This window comes from Equus asinus, chromosome 9 (genome assembly GCF_041296235.1).
Source record: "Equus asinus isolate D_3611 breed Donkey chromosome 9, EquAss-T2T_v2, whole genome shotgun sequence".
Taxonomy (NCBI): Eukaryota; Metazoa; Chordata; class Mammalia; order Perissodactyla; family Equidae; genus Equus; species Equus asinus.
In genome coordinates this window covers 7647346-7666002 of record NC_091798.1, presented here as the reverse complement: position 1 = coordinate 7666002, position 18657 = coordinate 7647346, and the positions used below count along the sequence as shown (strand labels likewise).

At 38.0% G+C, this 18657-nt stretch overlaps 1 protein-coding gene across 2 annotated transcripts in view; it reads right to left on the bottom strand.

The window, feature by feature from the left end:
* Window positions 1-18657, bottom strand: part of UIMC1 (ubiquitin interaction motif containing 1) — a 111361-nt gene that overhangs the window by 79830 nt on the left and 12874 nt on the right. For both annotated transcript variants that reach the window (XM_044777621.2, XM_044777619.2), the window contains exon 3: window positions 7908-8062. In XM_044777621.2, coding sequence (XP_044633556.2) covers window positions 7908-8054 — 147 coding nt within the window. In that variant the 5' untranslated portion in view covers window positions 8055-8062. The remainder of the gene's footprint in view (window positions 1-7907; window positions 8063-18657) is intronic.

Sequence of the window (18657 nt, the reverse complement as noted above, 5' to 3'; positions counted from 1 at the left end):
ATGAGAATAGAAGAAAAATATGTAATTATATATCGTAATAATGTAGAAATGATGCAACTAACAAATGAGAGAAGACAGAAATGGAAAGTACAATAAGTTCATTGACAAGGGCTTGCCCTGTCGCCAAGTGGTCAAGTTTGCACACTCTGCTTTGGTGGCCCAGGGTTTCGCTGGTTCAGATCCTGGCCATGGACATGGCACTGCTTGTCAGGCCATACTGAAGTGCATCCCACATAGCACAACTAGAAGTACCTACAACTGGAATATACAACTATGTATTGGGGGGTTTGGGGAGAAGAAGAAGAAGAAGAAAAATACAAAAAGAAGATTGGCAACAGATGTTAGCTCGGGTGCCAAAAAAATAAATAAGTTCATTGACTATTTCTGGGTTAGAAGTTAAAGTCCAAGGATACTATTTACAACTGACAAACCAGATTATAGAAAGCTAAATAAGAAAAAAAGGAAGAAAAGGAATTATAAAAGGCATTAATATAAAACTAATGTCTACAACATAAAATATATGTCTTCCTAAGTACCAAAAGATATGCCAAAACAGAGAGCCAAAAAAACAAAGAATATAGAAAAAGAAATATAGTGAATGTAACAGAATCTAACAAGATGCAACTCAAGGCTATATATGAGAGACTCATCTATAATAAAGTGATCAATAATTGTTGAAAATGAAAAGTCTAGAAGATAATGGTAATTACCTAAATCTGAATCTCTCCAAATACCCTCCAGAAAAACCACAAGACCAACAAAGGCCAAAAATAACATCTATGACCAATGTCTTCAGCATTATTAGGAGACAGAACAAACCATGAACTTCAAAGAATCAGCAAGCAGAGAAATAAACAACAAATTCCACCAGAGCTCCCAACAGTGCTGCAAGTCTGCAGGTACACAAAACAGAGGAAGGGGTGGCTTAACGGACTCCATGAAAAATAATAAAAAGAGAGTGAGGAACTTAAAGCACAGACAAAATTACCCTCAGAATTAGAAAGTCTAACACTAAGAAACACCAGAAAACCAACCACTAAGCACAGGTCCAAGATGTGGTACTTCACACAACTGGCCTCATTAAAGGGCTTAACAGTGAGATGAACCAAAAGTGGCAACCACAGAGACGCACTGCTACTGAAAGAGAAGGATATAAAAAGAGAAGAGGTGGTGTCCCTCAGATTTATAGAAGGAAAAGAAAAAAATGAGAAACAAAAATGAAGGTCCTGAGGAAAAAAATGAGACATGTCAATCTCTCCTTTCTACCCTCTAAGCCCACTAATATCTATAACACCACGCACTAAAAAAACTGTATTTCACTAAAGTAACAAAAAGAAAAGCTTTTAAGCTAGGCCATCTGTCCAATAAATGATAGAAATAAAAAAAGAAATACCAAACTTAGTGACTATTAAAACAGAAAGAGAAACTTCAAATAAGAACATTTCAGCTTATGAACATTCTTCCCTAAACACTAACCCAGAAAAGAAAAGAAAATTAACACAACATTCCAAACAGATTTCAAAGAAGCATCTGGATATTAAGGAAAAATTAGAATCAGAAATTAAAAATTCAGGGGCTGGCCCCGTGGCCAAACAGTTGGGCTCACCCACTCTGCTTCGGTGGCCCAGGGTTTCACCGGTTCGAGTTCTGGGCGGACATGGCACCGCACATTGGGCCATGCTGAGGTGGCATCCCACGTACCACAGCTAGAAGGACCCACAACTAAAATATATACAACTATGTACTGGGGAGCTTTGGGGAGAAAAAGGAAAAATAAAATCTCTAAAAAAAAAAAAAAAAGAAATTAAAAACTCAGACCATAATCAGACAACAAGGAACAAATGGAATGAAAATTGATAAAACTTAGGAAACTGAAGATAGACAAAACAACCTCAAAAAAAAAAACAAAAAAGAATTACTGGGTTTCCAAAGGAAAACAGATTCAGGTAAAAATCAAACAAGGGCCACTGAAGAAATAGAAGAAAACAAATGAGAGAACAGAAAAAATAACCTACAAGAAACATTGTTCAGAGAAAAGAAGAAAATGTAAACAGGTATACTAAATTTCACATAAAAAGAAGGGCTATTAAGAAAACATGTGTGGGCTTATTTTTGCTTTAAAGCAACATCTGAAGAATAAACAAGAAATGAATAGGGCAGGCCTGATGGCTCAGTGGTTAAGTGTGCATGTTCCACTTCGGTGGCCTGGAGTTCATCGGTTTGAATCCTAGGTGCAGACATGGTACCGCTTGGCAAGCCATGCTGTGGTACGCGTCCCACATATAAAGTAGAGGAAGATGGGCATGGACGTTGGCTCAGGGACAGTCTTCCTCAGCAAAAAGAGGAGGATTGGCAGCAGATGTTAGCTCTGGGCTAATCTTCCTCAAGAAAAAAAAAAAGGAAAGAAAGAAATGAATAAAATTGGTTACCAAGAAGGGTGAGGTATGTGGAATAAGGAGTACAGGATGGAGAAGCAGGACAATTTCAGTTTCTCTACAGATCTTTCTCTACAGATCTGACTTGTTCAAAAGAGGAAACATTCTACACATGCAAAAATAAAATTAAATTAACAAGGATTTGTAGAAAACTAAAAATCAATGCAAAAGCAATCAATAAGATGGTAGATTTTAATTAAAGTATCTCAATAACTACTAAATATAAATGATCTAAACACACCAACTTAAAAAAAGAGAGACTGTCAGACTGCATAAAAACAAAGACTAAACTGTGTGCTATCTACAAGAAACCCAATTACAACATCAAGACATAGGTCAAAAGTTAAAATATCAACAAATGGTGCTGGGAAAACTGGATATCCACATGGAAAAGAATAAAGTTGGACTCTCATCTTAAACCATATACAAAAGCTAATAAAAAGTGGATCAAAGACCTAAATGTAAGAGCTAAAATTTAAAAACTCTTAGAAGAAAACATAGGAGGAAAACTTCATGACGCTGGATTTGGCAATGAAGTCTTGAATACGACGCCAAAAGCACAAGCAACAAAAGAAAAAATAAATATTGGACTACAGGTATATCTTGGAAATATTGCAGGTTCAGTTCCAGGCCACCTCAATAAAGCAAATATCACAATAAAGCGAGCTACACAAATTTTTTGGTTTCCCAGTGCATATAAAGGTTATGTTTACACTATACCATAGTCTATTAAGTGTGTACTAACATTATATCTAAAAAACAATGTACCTCCCTTAATGAAAAAACACTTTATTGCTAAAACATGCTAACCATCATCTGAGCCTTCAGCGAGTTGTAACCTTTTTGTTGGTGGAGACTCTTGCTGCAATGCTGATGGCTGCTGACTATCAGGATAGTCAGGTTGGGGTGGCTGTGGCAATTTCTTAAAATATGACAAAAGTGAAGTCTGCCACATCAACTGACTGACCCTTCCTTTCACAAACGATTTTTCTGTAGTGTGTGATGATGTTTGATGGTACTTTACCCACAGTAGAACTTCTTTCAAAATTAGAGTCAATCCTCTCAAACCCTCCCACTGCTTTATCAACTAAGTTTATGTCACATTCTAAATGCTTTGTTGTCATTTCAACAATCTTCACAGCATCTTCACCAGGAGCAGATTCCATCTCAAGAAACTACTTTTTTTGCTTATCCATAAGCAGCAATTCCTCATCCATTAAAGTTTTATCATGAGATTGCAGCAATTCAGTCCCACCTTCAGGCTCAAGTGCACTTCTAATTCTAGCTCTCTTGCTATTTCCACCACATCAAAAACTACTTCCTAGACTGAAGTCTTGAACTCCTCCAAGTCGTCCATGAGGGCTGGAGTCAGTTTCTTCCAAACTCCTGTTAACGTTCATATTTTGACCTCTTCCCATGAATGTTCTTAATGGCATCTAGAATGGTGAATTCTTTCCAGAAGGTTTTTAATTTACTTTGTCCAGACCCATCAGAGGAATCACTATCTATGGCAGCCACACCCTGATGAAATGTATTTCTTAAATAATAACATCTGAAAGTCAAAATTACTCCTTGATCCATGGTCTGCAGAATGGATGTTGTACTAGCAGACACGAAAACATTACTCTTGTTATACATCTCCATCAGAGCTCTTGGGTGACCAGGTGCATAGTCAATGAGCAGCAAAATTTTAATCTTTTTTTCTGAGCAGTAGGTCTCAACAGTGGACTTAAAATATTCAGTAAATCATGTTGTAAACAGATGTGCTGGCATCCAGGCTTTGTTGTTCCATTTATAGAGCAAAGGAAGAACAGATTTAGCACAATTCTTAAGGGTCCTAGGGTCTGGAAGGGTAAATGAGCACTAGCTTCAACTTAAAATCGTCAGGTGCATTAGCCCCTAACTAGAAAGCCTGTCCAGGGTTAAGTGGTTAAGTTTGCGTGCTCCACTTCAGCAACCCAGAGTTTCGCCAGTTCGGATCCTGGGCACGGACCTAGCACTGCTCATCAAGCCATGCTGAGGCAGCATCCTACATAGCAGAGCCAGAAGGACCTACAACTAGAATACACAACTATGTACTGGGGGGTTTGAGGGAGAAGAAAAAAAAAGAAGATTGGCAACAAATGTTAGCTCAGGTGCCAATCTTTAAAAAAAAAAGGCCTGCAATTTGAAGCTTTGAAGCCAGGCATTGACTTCTCCTCTCAAGCGATGAAAAGTCCTAGCTGGTATCTTCTGCCAATAGAAGGCTGTTTCATCTACACTGAAAATATGTTGTTTAGCATAGCCACCATCATTAATGATCTTAGCTAGATCTTCTGGATAACTTGCTGCTTCACCATGCACTTTTACGTTATGGAGATGGTTTCTTTCCTTCACCCTCATTAACCAACTTCTGCTGGCTTCGAACTTTTCTTCTGCAACTTCCTCACCTCTCTCAGCCTTCACAGCATTGAAGAGACTTAGAGCCTTGCTCTGAATTAGGCTGTTGCTTAAGGGAATGTTGTGGTTGGTTTGATCTTCTATCCAGACCACTACAAGTTTGATACTGGCAATAAGGCTGCTTCACTTTCTTATGATTTGTGTGTTCACTGGAGTAGCATCATTTTTTTTTGGTGGGGAAGACTGGCCCTGAGTTAACATCTGTTGCCAATCTCCCTCCTTTTGCTTGAGGAAGATTGTCTCTGAGCTAACATTTGTGCCAATCCTCCTCTATTTTCTATGTGGTACACCGCCACAGCATGGCTTGATGAGCTGTATGTAGGTCCATGCCCGGGATCCAAACCTGCAAACCCTGGGCGACTGAAGTGGAGCGCATGAATTTACCCTCTACACCACCAGGCCAGCCACCTGGAGTAACACTTTTAATTTCCTTCAAGAACTTTTCCTTTGCATTCACAACTTGGCTAACTGTTTGGTCTAAAAGGCCCGGCTTTTGGCCTATCTCAGATTTCAACATGCCTCCCTCACTAAACTTAACCATTTCTAGCTTTTGATTTCAAGTGAGAAATGTGTGACTCTTCTTTACACTTGAACACCTAGAGGCCATTGTAGGGTTATTAATTGGCCTAATTTCAATATTGATCTGTCTCAGGGAACAGGGAGCCCCAAGGAGAAGGAGAAAGATGGGGGAACCACCAGTTGAGAGAGCAGTCAGAACACACACAATATTTGTTGATTAGATAAGTGGGATGGGATGCAGCTGTAGAGGATCATACTAAGTCAAGAGGGCTTCGAAGGTGGTGAATACAGGTGCTCAGACTATTTGTTAAGACTATGTATTGACAGTTTATGCACTCTCCTACATGTATGACATATTTGACAATCTAAAAAAATTTAAGGAGATAGATCTGTGTGCTGTTATAGAAGGCTCTCCAAGAAATATTAAGTGAAAAAGCAAAACAGTATGTGTAGCATGATTCCTTTCCTGTAAAAGTCTTTTTTTTTTTAATTTTATTTTTTGTGAGGAAGATTGGCCCTGAGCTAACATCTGTGCCAATCTTCCTCTATTTTATATGGGATGTCACCAGAGTGGCTTGACAAGCGGTGCTAGGTCCACGCCTGGGATCCAAACCTGCAAACCCTGGGCACCGATGGATGTGGAGCCCATGAACTTAACCACTACCCACCAGGCCAGTCTCTAAAAGTCTTTATTGATGGCATATGCATAAAGAGTTTTTTTTTCTGGAAGAATACAGAAGAAATTATTACCTTTCATTAAACGTACATTCACTGAGGTGTTCATCTTCATTTTATACCTCTCTATATTGTTTTGTTTTCAGACAGTTTTGATCTGTTTCTATTTTGTTTTCATTTTTTATCACACATGTATATAACTTTTTAACATATCTGTGTGTGTATATAACTATTTTATTTTTGTTATTATTAAGACAGGCTATCCAAGTGGTAGAACTGATGGATTGTTTTGTTTCCTCCTTTATACACTTTTACACCTTAAAAATGAATTATTTAGACAAAATCCTAATTAAAAATTAGACTATGAGGAAATTCAAATAGAGATATGAAAAAATGTTTAATCTTGCTGATTATTACAAATAAACAACTTTTTGACTATCAAATTGGGAAAAATTTTTTTAAAATGTGGTAGTAGTCTTGGCAGGGGGACAAGGAAACTAATGAAGTGCTGATAAGATCCTATACTAGACTAGATTGTGAAGGCTCTGATAGAGTATACCATTCTGAAATTCTAAACTCATCTTGTACAGATCATGGAGTCAAAGATTTTTAAACAAGCAAGTGCAAAGGTCGAAAATCTGAACTGTTAAAAGAAAATTGCAGTAAGCTAAGTGAAACGTAGAGAGATAAAACTGAAGGGAGAGAAGCAAGTTCAAAGTCTGTTAACAAGAACTCAAAGAACAGATCATCAGAAAAAGAAATACAAGAGGGAGAATAGACCTGAGGTAAAAAGAGGTAAAAACTAAAGGATGTGGTGAATGATTAGGTAAAACAGATGAGAAAGAGAAAAGAGTTAAAGATAATTTGGAGCTTTATAACTTGAGGCAAATGAGTGGTTCTACCATCAAATGAGATAGAAAATAAAGAAGAAAGAAGCAAACTTGGAGGAAAAAACAATGACTTAGTTCATTGCCTTATTCAATGTGACCTACAGGCAGATGGAAATCTCCAATAAACAAATGGAAATAGGGAACAAAAGAGAGACCTTAATATCTAGAGCAGTGCTGTCTAATAAAACTTTTTACAACAAAGGAAATGTTCTATAACAGTGCTGGCAAATACAGCAGACACTAGACTGACGTGGCTATGATCACTTGAAATGTGACTAGTCCAACAGAGGAACTAATTTTTACTTATAATTAATTTAAATTTAAATAGCTACAGGTGAATATTTGCTATCACATTGGACAGACTATATCTAGAGACTTAAAGGGCATTTACATTCTCTTTCTCTTACTTTCTAGACACACGAAAATTAAGATTTACGTCTGATTTAGATTATTCAAATAGTGTTTTTTTGTCACCTGAGCTAAAAACTTGCCAATCTTCTTTTTGCTTTTTCTCCCCAAATTCTCCCAGTAGATAGTTGTATACTTGTAGCTGTGGGTCCTTCTAGTTGTGGCATGTAGGACGCCGCCTCAACATGACCTGATGAGCAGTGCCATGTCCAAGCCCAGGATCCGAACCGGCGAAACCCTGGGCCACCGAAGCGGAGCATGCAAACTTAACCACTCGGCCACAGGGCTGGCCCCTCAAATAGTTTTAAAATACCACCTTGGGTTAATATATTACAAAACTGAGGAACTATGATCCATCCTCAGCCAAACAGTATAATTACTTCCTTTTAAGTAATTCTTAATTCCATTTACAAATCAAAATGAAGCTGAATAAAAACTGAATGGTCTGGAAGCTGGCACTGAGGTACAGTTGCAAAACAAACCAGTCATGGATAAGGAGGCCTCGTTTGAGACCTAGAGCTTCACTCTTCAGAATACTGACCTCTCCGTCACTATCAGATATCACAATGAATGCATCCTCAAGTCTACGCTTCCTCTTCACAGTGACAGAACTGGTAGTTTCTGCATCTTTCTTCTCCAGGTTCTGAGCTTCAGAGGCTTCTTTAACTTTTTTCTTTCTCCGTGGCATCTTTTTGTCTGAAATAAAAGGACAAATAATTTACTCAAAGAACAAGTTTTCTAGACACTATCTGTAATTTGGTCATGTAAAAGAAAAAGATATCCACCTAATAGAAGGAAAACTAGATTTCTGAACTTTTCACTACTCATTAAAATTTGTATTATTTCTACAGAGGAAAACACATAAATATCTTCAGAGAAATTGCAATAAAAATAGTATTTATCCTTGTTCCTTAAACATTAACTTAGATAACTGGTTCTCTTGACTACATAAACATAATTTATCTAAAAGGCTTTTTTTTTAAATACCAATGCCTCAACCTGACAAAGGACATGTCCAAAAAATCCACAGCTAATATCCTACTTAAAGGGAAAAGACCGAATGCTTTCTCCTTAAGATACGAACACCACAAGAATGTCGGGGCTAACCCCATGGCCTAGTAGTTAAGTTTGGCAAACTCCGCTTTGGCAGACCAGGTCAGGTTCCTGGGCGCACGGACCTATACCACTCATTAGCAGGCATGCTGTGATGGCAACCCAAATACAAAATAGAGGAAGACTGGCAGAGATGTTAGCTCAGGGCGAATCTTCATCAAGCAAAAACAGGAAGATTGGCAACAGATGTTAGCTCAGAGGAAGTCTTCCTCAGAAAGAAAAAAAAAACAAGAATTTCTTTTTTCATCTTTTCTATTGAACATTATACTGGAGGCTCTAGGCAGGTCAATTATGCAAGAAAAAATAATAGATATCCAAATAGGAAAGGAAGAAGTAAAACTATCACTATTTGTGAATGACATGATCTCATATATTAAAAGGAAAAAAAACTAAGAAATACGCTAAAAAAACTACTATAACTAATGAATAAAGTAAGCAAGATTGCAGGGAAAAATCAACTGCACTGCTATCCACTAGCAATAAAAAATCCAAAAATGAAATTTTGAAAATTCCACTTCTAATAGCACCAAAAGAAAAAATTGGGGGCCGGGCCAGCAGCGTACCAGTTAAGTTCACATGATCTGCTTTGGTGGCCCAGGGTTCACTGGTTTTGATCCCATGCATGGACCTACATACCACTTACCAAGCTATGCTGTGGCAGGCGTCCCACATATAAAGTAGAGGAAGATGGGCACAGATGCTAGCCCAGGGCCAATCTTCCTCAAAAAATTAATTAAATAAATAAAATTCTTATTTAACAAAGAAAGTGTAAGACTTGAACAGAAAACTTAAAAATATTGTTGAAAGGAATTAAAGAAGATCTAAGTAAATGCAAAGACATCCCATGTTCATGAATTGGACGACTTTATACTGTTAAGACAGCAATATTTCCCAAACTGCTCTACAGATACAACATAATCCTTAATAAAATCTCTACTGGCTTTTTCGTGGAAATAGACAAGCTAATCCTAAAATTCACATGGAAATACAAGAGTCCAAGAATAGCCAAAACAATCTTGAAAAAAAGGAACAAAGTTGCAGGACTCACATATCTCAATTTCAAAACTTACTACAAAAGCTGCAGTTAGTAAGACAGTGTGGCACTGGCACAAGGACAGACATGATGGAATAGAACTGAGAGTCCAGAGAACACCCACACATTTACTACCAATTGATTCTTAAAGATTTTTTATTTTTTCCTTTTTCTCCCCAAAGCACTCCCAGTACACAGCTGTATATTTTTAGTTGTGGGTCCTTCTAGTTGTGGCACGTGGGACACCACCTCAGCATGGCTTGATGAGTGGTGTCAAGTCCGCATCCAGGATCCGAACCAGCGAAATCCTGGGCAGCTGAAGCTGAGGGCGCGAACTTAACCACTTGCCACGGGGCCGGCCCCAGCCAACTGATTCTTAACAAGGATGCCAAGATAATTCAATGGGGAAAGTATAGCCTTTTCAACAAATGGTACTGGGACAACTAGATATCCACATGCAAAAGAATGAAATTGGACCTCTCTCTCACATATACATAAAAGTTTCATGAAATGGATCAAAAAGATAAACATAAGAGCAAAATTTATAAAATTCTTAAGCAAAAACATAGGCATAAATCTTCGTGATCTTGGATAGGCAATGGTTTGTTACATACGACATTCAAAGTATAAGCAACGTGGGGCCAGCCTGGTGGCGCAGCAGTTAACTTCGCATGTTCTGCTTCGGTGGCCTGGGATTCGCCAGTTCGGATCCCGGGTGCAGATATGGCACCGCTTGGCAAGCCATGCTGTGGTAGGCGTCCCACATATAAAGTAGAGGAAGATGGGCACGGATGTTAGCTCAGGGCCAGTCTTCCTCAGCAAAAAGAGGAGGACTGGCAGCAGACGTTAGCTCAGAGCTAATCTTCCTCAAAAGAAAAAAAGTATAAGCAACAAAAGAAAGAACAGATAAATTGGTCTTCATCTAAATTAAACACCTTTGTGCTCTAAACCATAAAATCAAGAAAGTGAAAAAAAGTGGAAAAAATATTTGCAAATCATCTATGTAATAAAGGAATTGTATCCAGAATATATAAAGAACTCTTGTAACTCAGTAAAAAAGGCAAATAAACCAATTAAAAAACATGCAAAGAATTTAAACAGACATTTCTCCAAAGAATATATACAAATAGCCAGTAAGCACATGAAAAGATGCTCAACATCATTAGTCATTAGGGAAATGCAAAACCCATTATGATGGCTATAAAAAACAACAGAAAATAACAAGTATTGACAAGGATATGGAGAAACTGGAACCCTAGTACATTGCTGATGGCAATGTAAAATGGTGTAGCCGCTGTGGGGGAAGAAAAAGGAATGAAGTACTGATACGTGCTACAACATGAATTACTTTGAAGACACGTTAAGTGAAAGAAGGTAGTCACAAAAGCCCACATAATACATGGTTTCATTTATACAAAATGTCCAAAACAGCAAATCTATAAAGACAGAAAATAGATTAGTGGTTGTCTAGGATTGGGAGTTCGGGAGGATTGTAGACTGACTGTTTAAGGGATAGGGAGATATCTTTTTGAGGTTATGAAAATGTTCTAAAATTGTATACTTTAAATGGGTAGGTTCTATGATATGTGAATATATCTCAATAAAGCTGCTTTTTTCAAAAAAACATAGTAACAAAAAAACCCACATAAAACAAATGTTGGCGAGGATGTGCAGAAATCAAAACCTCCATATACTGCAGGTGAGAACATAAAATTCTGTAGCTGGTATGGAAGTTAGGCAATTCCTCCCAAAGTTAAATATAGGAGCCGGCCCCGTGGACGAGTGGTTAAGTTCACGTGCTCTGCTCTGGCAGGCCAGGGTTTCAGTAGTTCGAATCCTGGGCGCAAACATGGCACCGCTCATTAAGCCACGCTGAGGCGGCGTCCCACATGCCACAACTAGAAGGACCCACAACTAAAAATACACAACTATGTACTGGAGGGCTTTGGGGGAAAACGGAAAAATAAAATCTTTAAAAAAAAAGTTAAACATATATCCAGCAATTCTACTCGCAGGTAAACACCCAAGAAAATTAAAAGTCTTCAAATGAAAACTTGTACTTGAATGCTCATGACAGCACTAATCACAACAGACAAAAAGGGGAAACAACACAAATGATGAATGGATACACAAAATGTGATATATCCATACAACGGAATATTACTCCATCTTAAAAAGCAATGAAGTACTATTATATGCTATAACATGGATGAACTTTGAAAACACTATGTTAAGTGAAAGCAGCCAGACACAAAAGGCGACATATCGTATGATTCTATTTATAAATCCAGAATAAGCAAATCTAGAGAGACAGAAAACAGATTAAGACTGCTAAAGACTGGAAGAGAGGGAAATGTGGACTCCTTAATGGCTACAGGTTTCTTTTTAGGGTGAGAAAAATGTTCTGGAATTACAAAGTGGTGATATTGCACAGTATTTTGAATGTACTAAAAGCCACTAAATTATACACTCTAAAATGGTTAAAAGGTTGGATTTTATATGAATTTTACCTAAATTTAAAAAAAAAACTCCCCAGATGATTTTATTTTATAACCAGAGCAGAGACTCACTAATTTAAACACAGCAACCTTAACTGTGTTACAAACTTCTCAAATCCTTTAATCAGTCAATTACTCCTAAGGGAGTTGTTACATCTTATTATCAAGAGTCTGTACAATCCTAGCATTGAGGAAGGACAGTAACAAAGAATACACCCAAATGCTTCCGATCCAGAAATTCACAAAATCATTCTATATCATAAGAACAGAAGCATAATTCTTAATGCATATTTTTAAATTATTTAAGTCTTGAAGAAATAGAAATCATACAGAAAATAGCAAAAAATTAAACGACAAATTTTTAAATTCACTATTTAAAGTAACAGAAATATTTATAACATACATGAAAAAGGGTTAGCCATCTATTACATAAAGTACGTGCAAACTGATGAGAAAATATTAACATTTCATTAAATGACTAGACATGAACTGCCAATGTGCAAGAAAAAAATCACATTAAATACAAATATAAATGTATCTAATCTATCAAGTTATCATTAGACAAATAGGATGACATGTTTCCACTTCCTAAATTAAAACAAATTAATTTTAATGGTAAGTAGCAGTAGTAGGGTATTCTCTAACCATCAAACTATAACAGAAATGGAAAAAAACATAACACAAAACTTTGTACAAATGGTGCCATATGCCTAATATAAATGATTAAAATGACCAAAGTCTTCAGTTTTAACCACTCACCTTACCCCATCCTTTTTAGATGCAGGTCTGCTACTGCCATAATGAAATTACCCAAAGAAAAAGAAAACAAATCTCTCTGGGGGCCAAGAGAGAAACCACAAAGACACCTGAGGGGAAAATACACAGACTGTGGCAAATTAAAGAGACAGACCTTAGATTAATAATACTTAAGAGAACTGCTGGCTAAGCGTTTTTAACCTGTCAATCCACAAGCCCTTAAAGGATCAATGGATTCACAATTTCCCAAAATTGTGTGCAAAACTGGTTTTGTTTTGTTTTGTTTTGTTTTGAGGAAGATTAGCCCAGAGCTAACATCCACCCCTAATCCTCCTCTTTTTGCTGAGGGAGAGTAGCCCTGAGCTAGTATCTGTGCCCATCTTCCTCTATTTTACATGGGGGACGGCCTGCCACAGCATGGCTTGATAAGTGGTGTGTAGGTGCACGCCCAGGATCTGAACCCATGAACCGCAGGCCACTGAAGCAGAGCACACAAACTTAACTGCTGTACTACCAGGCCAGCCCTGCAAAACTGTCTTGTTTCTCTATGTTCCTTGGGGAAATTTTTATAGCTTCTGATGAGGATTTTTAGGCTGCTTAATTTTAAAATGGCTTATAGGGGCTGGCCCCGCGGCCGAGTGGTTAAGTTCGTGCGCTCCGCTGCAGGCGGCCCAGTGTTTCGTTGGTTCGAATCCTGGGCGCGGACATGGCACTGCTCATCAGACCACGCTGAGACAGCGTTCCACATGCCACAACTAGAAGGACCCACAACAAGGAATATACAAAAAACAACTATGTACGGGGGGCTTTGGGGAGAAAAAGGAAAAAATAAAAAATCTTTAAAAAAAAAAAAAAGGCTTATGATGAGGATTTTTAGGCTGGTTAGTTTTAAAACTACAGATGAGATTCAGGCTCCAAGGAGTGGAATTTGCTTGCCCCCTTGTTGGGAAACATTTACATTTCTAAGGGAAACCTCTATCTGTGAAGATGCCTCCCTCTCTGTGCCAGGAAGAAGGGGGAATGGTCTTATCTCTAGAAGCTCTTAATGGGGATGGCAAGAACTTAAGTTGGTTGCTGTCTGGCAATCTCATGTAACTGGTTTAGGGTGGTGGCGTCTAACCTTTCTAACCTTTACTTAATCCGATTTGATTCTTGTCTAAAAGTCATGGGATCACCCAATGACCAGACCCCACCTGCACTGATGCCATTTTAACTTCTTTTTCATGTTCTTTCCTTTGTCTTGTAAAGAGATGACTCACATACCTATGCCTTAAATTTGGTCCTAACCCTCAACTCGGGGCAGCAGCAGGAGCTCTGACTGCTTGTGGGTCCTGTCCCCACGCACCAGCTCTGCCTGCCCATGGGTCCTGTCCCCATGCCAGCGGGGGCAGCAGAAGCGGCGGCAGCAGAAGCTCTGACTGCCCATGGGTCCTGTCCCCATGCTATTCTACTCTCTAAATAAAAGAGCACTACTGCCAGATCTTAAGAGTCTAAGAACTCTTTCTTTCGACTCCTCGGCTCACCGACCCCGCATCAGCTTCCATCCAATTCTCAAAGGAGCTCAAGACCCAAAAGAGTTTAGAATTACCAACAATCTAGCTAAACCTCTTCACTTCCAGAAGCAACCAAGAGATTTAACTTGACATACCAGTTTCCAGTGTTTCTGTGTTTAATAAGCATGTTTACTTTGTATTACTCAAGTTCCTTGACTCATCTTTTTACATTTTGTGTGTATTACGCTATACACGTAAGTATATTAGTACACATATATAATTTACAAATAAATATACACATATTATTGATTGTGCTAAAAAAAGTTATCAGTAGGGATACAAGGTTTTTAAAAGGTAAGAAAATCTCTGTGACTTTGAGTAAGCAAAAATTTCTCAGGATACAGAAAGTACTGAAGAAGAGTAGAACATGCCATGTCAAAATATGCCACTTTGGCATATTGATTATTTTGAATCAAAGTTATTTAAGAATCAGCAGGTACAAGGACAGTCCGACCCTCCTTTGTCCCCCTGAAAGCAGAAAATATATTTTCCTTGTGAAGGTATCCTCCCTGTACCAAGAAGACAAAAGGCATCCTTATCACCAGAGATAGAGAATTCAGGGACAAGAAGGCTGTATAAACAAACCTTGTTACTTCTTCACTAATAGCTATCCCAAGATCAAACCCCTTTGTTTTGTCAATTCTTCACAAATAGTTTCCTTGTCTAAAAGGTATAAAAGATACCTGCTTTCATCACTTCGGGGAGTCTCATAATTTTACAGGCTCCCATAAACATGAAATTAAATTTGTTTTTCTCCTGTTAATCTGTCTTATGTCAATTTAATTATTAAACCAGCCAAAGAACCTAGAAGAGAAGGAAAAAGTTTTCCTCCCCTATAGTACAAACCATGGCATTTTAAAAAATTGATAAATTGGACTTCATTGAAATTTAAAAATTCTGTTCTTCAAAAGACACCAGTAAGAAAACAAAAGCCACAGAATGGAAGAAAATATTTGCAATACAGATATCTAGTAAAAGACTTGTATTCATAATATTTAAAGAATTCCTATAACGCAATAATTAAAAAACCAATTTTTAAAATAAGCAAAAGATATGAACAGACTTCACAAAAGTAGATACACTAATGGCCAATAAGCAAAACAAAGAAAAAAAAGATGCTCAACATCATTAGTTATCAGAACAGAAATTAAATCCACAATGACATATCACTGCACATCCATTAGTACAGCTAAAATCAAAAATACTGACAACACAAATGTGGGCAGGGATGAGAAATACACAGACCTCTGACACACTGCTAATGGGAATGTAAAATGGCTATAAACACTTTGGAAAACTATTTGGCAGTTTCTTAGAAAAACAAATGTATACTACCATACAGGCCGGTTATCCTGCTAATATTATTTACCCAATAGAAATGAAAACATATCACCAAAGATTTGTATACAAATGCTCACAGCAGCTTTCTTCACAACGTCAAACACTGTAGATGACCCAAATGTCCATCAACAGATTAATAAACAAACTGTCGTTTATCCATACAGCAGACTACTACTCAGCCATAAAAAAGATACCAGCAAAACATGAGTGACATCTCAAAATCAGTATGCTGAATGAAAGAAGCCAGATGCAAAAAGCATAGATTGATTTATTCCATTCATTTTAAATGCAAACTAATCGATATTGACAAAAAAGCACATCAGTGGCTGCAGAGGGCCAGGAGTGCAGGAAAGGAGGGACTGAAAAGATGTATAAGGAATTTTGTGAGGATGATAGAAATGTACTATTGTCACGATTATGGTGGTAGTTTCATAAGTGTATACAACTGGAAAAACTCATCAAACTGTAGATTTCAAATAGATACAGTTTATTATACATAAATTATTTGGCAATAAAGTTGCTAAGGAAAAAACCACAATAAGATACCACTATACATCCACTAGCACAGTTAAAACTTAAAAGACTGAAAATACCAAGTGCTGACAAAGATATAAAGTAACTGGAACTCTGACACATTGCTGATATGAATATAAAGCAGTACAACCACTTTGGAAAGCAGTTTGGCAGTTTCTTAAAAAGTAAAACATGCATATGCTACTAAACCACCTAGCCATTCCACTTCAGGTATTTACCCAAGAGAAATAAAGACACGAATGTTTGTAGCAGCCCTATTCATAACACACAAAACTTAGACATAACCCAAATATCCATCAATAAGTGAATGGATAAGCAAATTGTGTTCTATCCATACAATAGAAAACTACTCAACAATAAAAAAGAACCTACATAAAACATTATGGTGAGAAGCAGCAGCAAGACACAAAGGAGTACACACTGTATGATTTCATTTATATGAAATTGTAGAAAAGACTAATGTAAGCAACAGTGAAAGGAAAACAGACTAGTAATTGCCTGGGGACAGAATGGGGAAGGGAGAGAAATGACAGGTAAAGGGCACAACGGTACCTTTTGAGATAACGTAAGTGTTTTGTACCTTGACTGTGGTGGTGGTTACACAGGTGTATACCTTGACTAAAATTCAACAAGGGACTTCTGATTACTGTCATGACAAAGAAAGGAGGTTAATAAATCTGTTCTCAAAAATAAACTATAAAGCTGACTGAAACAGTCAAAAACAACCATTTCAGCTTGGAAATTGACCAAAAGCATACAACAAAATGAAAAATGTTCATTCAGGAAAACTGCTGAACTTTGAGTAAGAATACCATGAGTCTGCAATTCACACCCAGAGCTACTTCCATATACCCTCCTCCCCCAGAATTATCAGTCCCATAGTTCAACCAAGACAAGAATATCAACAGCTTCAGAGTCATAGCTGGAGGGGACTCACTAGGTTGGAACATTTTCAGTCTACCTTAGTAACCAGTAGCCTGTGATGGGTCCTATCTGAGGCAAGCAACAAACCAGAGGATGAGTCAGAGATTTATCAGGGAGTTCCAGGAACTGAGACAGCCATAGGAGGATTCATAAACTCTCCAAATATCCCAGATTGATGGGAGGCTGAGTACATGCACAGCAGAGACCAGAGCAGGCCCAAGCCTCCTACAGAATCCTGGCAGCAGGGTTGCGTGCACTCAGAGAAGAAATCTGAGAGCCACAGAGGAAAGTAAAAGCTGAGGCAGACTTGAAAGCTAGTATCCACCTTCTGCCGGGAGCCGTGGCTACATCATTTGATCAGCTGTTTGACAGGGTCCAGCCGATTAACGCCTAAGGGTGCAGGGTCACCCCTTGGTGAAGAATAACCGGCCAGCCCCTCACATAGTTCTGAAACCTGTGCTGCTTCTAATTGCCCTTCATTCCTTTTCCTTTCTTAACCTCCAGTTTTCACTCCTTTGGGTGCCTGCTTGGGAGGCACTACCTCCCAGGAAAATTAGATATAGTAAGAGAATGTGACCACCTGCAGGTAACTTTCAAGATATTTTTCAGTTAATTAATGGAGGAGCACACAGTCCCATTTGAGACAATCAGAAAGGAATCCTGCCCAGACAAGATGTCGAATTAGGTTTATGGCCTCCATCTGGTTAATGTTTCCTTCTCCCTCCAGTTCTTTGTCTAAATATACATATGCATCGTCCTTCTAAGTTTGCTGGTTAATTGGATGATCAAGATACATGTATATATTATTCTTGACCTTCTGCTTTCTGTTACAATGTTATAGAGGTTTTCTCCTAAAAACAATAAATAATAAACAATTGATGAGTAGAAGGGCCGAGGGGTGCAGGGATGCCCCTCGGTGAAGAATGGCCGGCCGACACCCCTGATATTTTATGAATTATATGCATGCTTTCTAGCAAGGTTATGTCTATACTTATTTCTGTTTTTTATTCTTGAAGATACATAGTTTAGCTTAGCTTTTCAGCCCTTTACTTTACTAACAAAATGATACTTTCTCCTGCAGTGTGCTTAAGGGACTTAGCTCCACAATCTAAAAGACAAAGGAATGCTTTCACCTGCTAAAGGGCGCGAAAATGTAAAGATGTTTAACTGCCCGCTGAGAATGCAGATAGCCCTGGGGATAAGACACCCTGGAGTCACCTTTTGTTTGCATTAACCATCTACACTAATGGCGTAAATGATTGAGGGAGGCAGGGATGGCTCCATCAGGTTGTAACCAGACGCACTGCTGTCCTGTCTGGAGGTCTGGACCTTCTCTCTTTGATTTAACTTTACCATGAATTACAACAGATGCCTAGGTACCTATCTCCTTTAGCTTAGAGACAACAAACACTAGTTAATTGCAGAGAAGACCACCATTAACCTTATGCTCTATAGAATAGAATGCTAATAAATATTCTTGTGCTCGTTTTTTACTTCCTTATCTCTCTGAGAATATCTGTAGAACTATTTCTGTACTAA